Source organism: Sinocyclocheilus grahami, unplaced genomic scaffold (assembly GCF_001515645.1).
Source record: "Sinocyclocheilus grahami isolate Dianchi unplaced genomic scaffold, SAMN03320097.WGS_v1.1 scaffold353.1, whole genome shotgun sequence".
Lineage (NCBI taxonomy): Eukaryota > Metazoa > Chordata > Actinopteri > Cypriniformes > Cyprinidae > Sinocyclocheilus > Sinocyclocheilus grahami.
The window spans coordinates 1649225-1650952 of record NW_015505532.1 but is presented as its reverse complement, the minus strand read 5'-3'; the positions used below and the strand labels follow the sequence as shown (position 1 = coordinate 1650952).

The window sequence follows — 1728 nt, the reverse complement described above, 5'->3', positions numbered from 1 at the left end:
GATAATACGCAGAGCGCCACACCACGTGAAAGTGAAACCTGAGTGGTGAACTAATTTTCGGCAGCCGAAATTTCCGTGCATCTCTAATTATTGGCAACATCAGAAATTGGAATGCTTTTTTTGAACATTTTAGAAATTTTAAAATAGATAACTGGCACCCCGGTTGGGAAACACTGATCTAATCATTTACAACTATTACCATAGATATCTCTTGGTAAATAATCCATTGTTTTGTTTGCATCCAAACCGCACAAACATGGCGGACATCGCCCACGAGCACAGGTACGAGACTCCTCCCACGCTGTGTGGGAGAAGGTGAATGAATCACCTGAGAGTGCAATGAAGCACGTTTAAATTACATACAAGCAAGCGTATAAAAGAATGACCCGTTGCGCGTTACATAAATAGATTTGCTATTGTTATAAATATTGTTATAAAGCACTTTTAATATATACATTTTTTATCGCAGATTTTTTAGTTAACTTTATAAAATACCGTAAAGGTCTTAAGTCAGTTTAAAACAGTTTTATGATAATTATTGCTATATTAATGTAACCATCTATGACTGAACCGAGCCGAGTCATTATCAGAAGTTGCCCGGGCCAATTACTTCATGCTATCTGGTGATGAATGTAAACTATTGAATTGGATAATTTCAAAGCTAGGGAAATCCACTACAATTTACATGAGCTGCTTTTTATGAATAAGCGGTACATTTCTACTTCCTACCATAAAGATTGTGTACTCAGCCTTGTTGTTCAACCTATTAGTATGTGTATGTGGGCCTAGCATGGCTTTAACAATTTTGAGAGGTGTGGAATGTGTGCTGGTTTATGCATTTCTGCCCGAGGCTCTTCATGGTGGATTTTGTCGCCCTGCAAATGACATCAGCGGTGTGCTGAAGTCTGCCTGTGGTACTGAAACCCCACATGACCCTATTCCACAACAACTAATACTGCCTGAGCATTCCATGAGCCCTTATTAGATTACATTGCCATTACTTTAGCACAGGTTGTGGATGTGGAGCAGAGGAAAGCAGCTATCCTTACCAGATTATGGACCATATAAACGGAAAAGAGCACCTCAACTTCACTGGATGTAATGGGGCCTATCTCCCATTTTATTACTTGTAAAGATGCAGCAGTCAACCGACCATCAATCAGACTGGAAGCTGGTTTTTGCTCCAAAAATCTGCCACCAGTCTTTTTTTCTTTTTTTTTTGGCCGATCTCTTGCACACAAAATGCATTGTAGTCATTTCCCAAAATGTAATTTGTGTGGAACTATTACAGTCTTTGAACAAGATGTTAACAGGGGCAAGAGATGAGACATGCTGAAGATGCAAATAGAAGTGTACAGATACACCGCAGAGAAAATAATGTACTGGACGGTGCAAGCTCAATGTTCACAATTAGGGGTCGACTGATTATCGGCCTGGCCGATATTAACCTTTTCAGTGGTGAGTTTAAAATGTTTTAGCGGTCCCCCCAGAGTGATTTTTTAAGGCGACCGTTATTTTAGAACGTTTCCATGGCGACGCATCAGGCTTGTCACATGACACACCGCGGCCAAAATAACACTGTATGACAGATGTATCGCTTTTATTTCGTTTTTCCTTTTTTATTTAAAATATTCACAAACTTGCATACCATGTCATGAACAATCTGATATTCCGATTCAGAAATATGTGTAAATGAGTGTGTTTTGTCGTTTAAAAACCTTTCTAAAT

The 1728-nt window shown here is 39.1% G+C and overlaps 1 protein-coding gene across 1 annotated transcript in view; it reads left to right on the top strand.

Moving 5' to 3' along the window:
• The first annotated feature begins 256 nt into the window (after positions 1 to 256).
• LOC107548697 (uncharacterized) overlaps positions 257 to 1728 on the top strand; it is a 39842-nt gene continuing 38370 nt past the window's right edge. Inside the window, exons 1-2 of the mRNA XM_016229485.1 lie at positions 257 to 282; positions 986 to 1098. Coding sequence (XP_016084971.1) covers positions 257 to 282; positions 986 to 1098 — 139 coding nt within the window. The remainder of the gene's footprint in view (positions 283 to 985; positions 1099 to 1728) is intronic.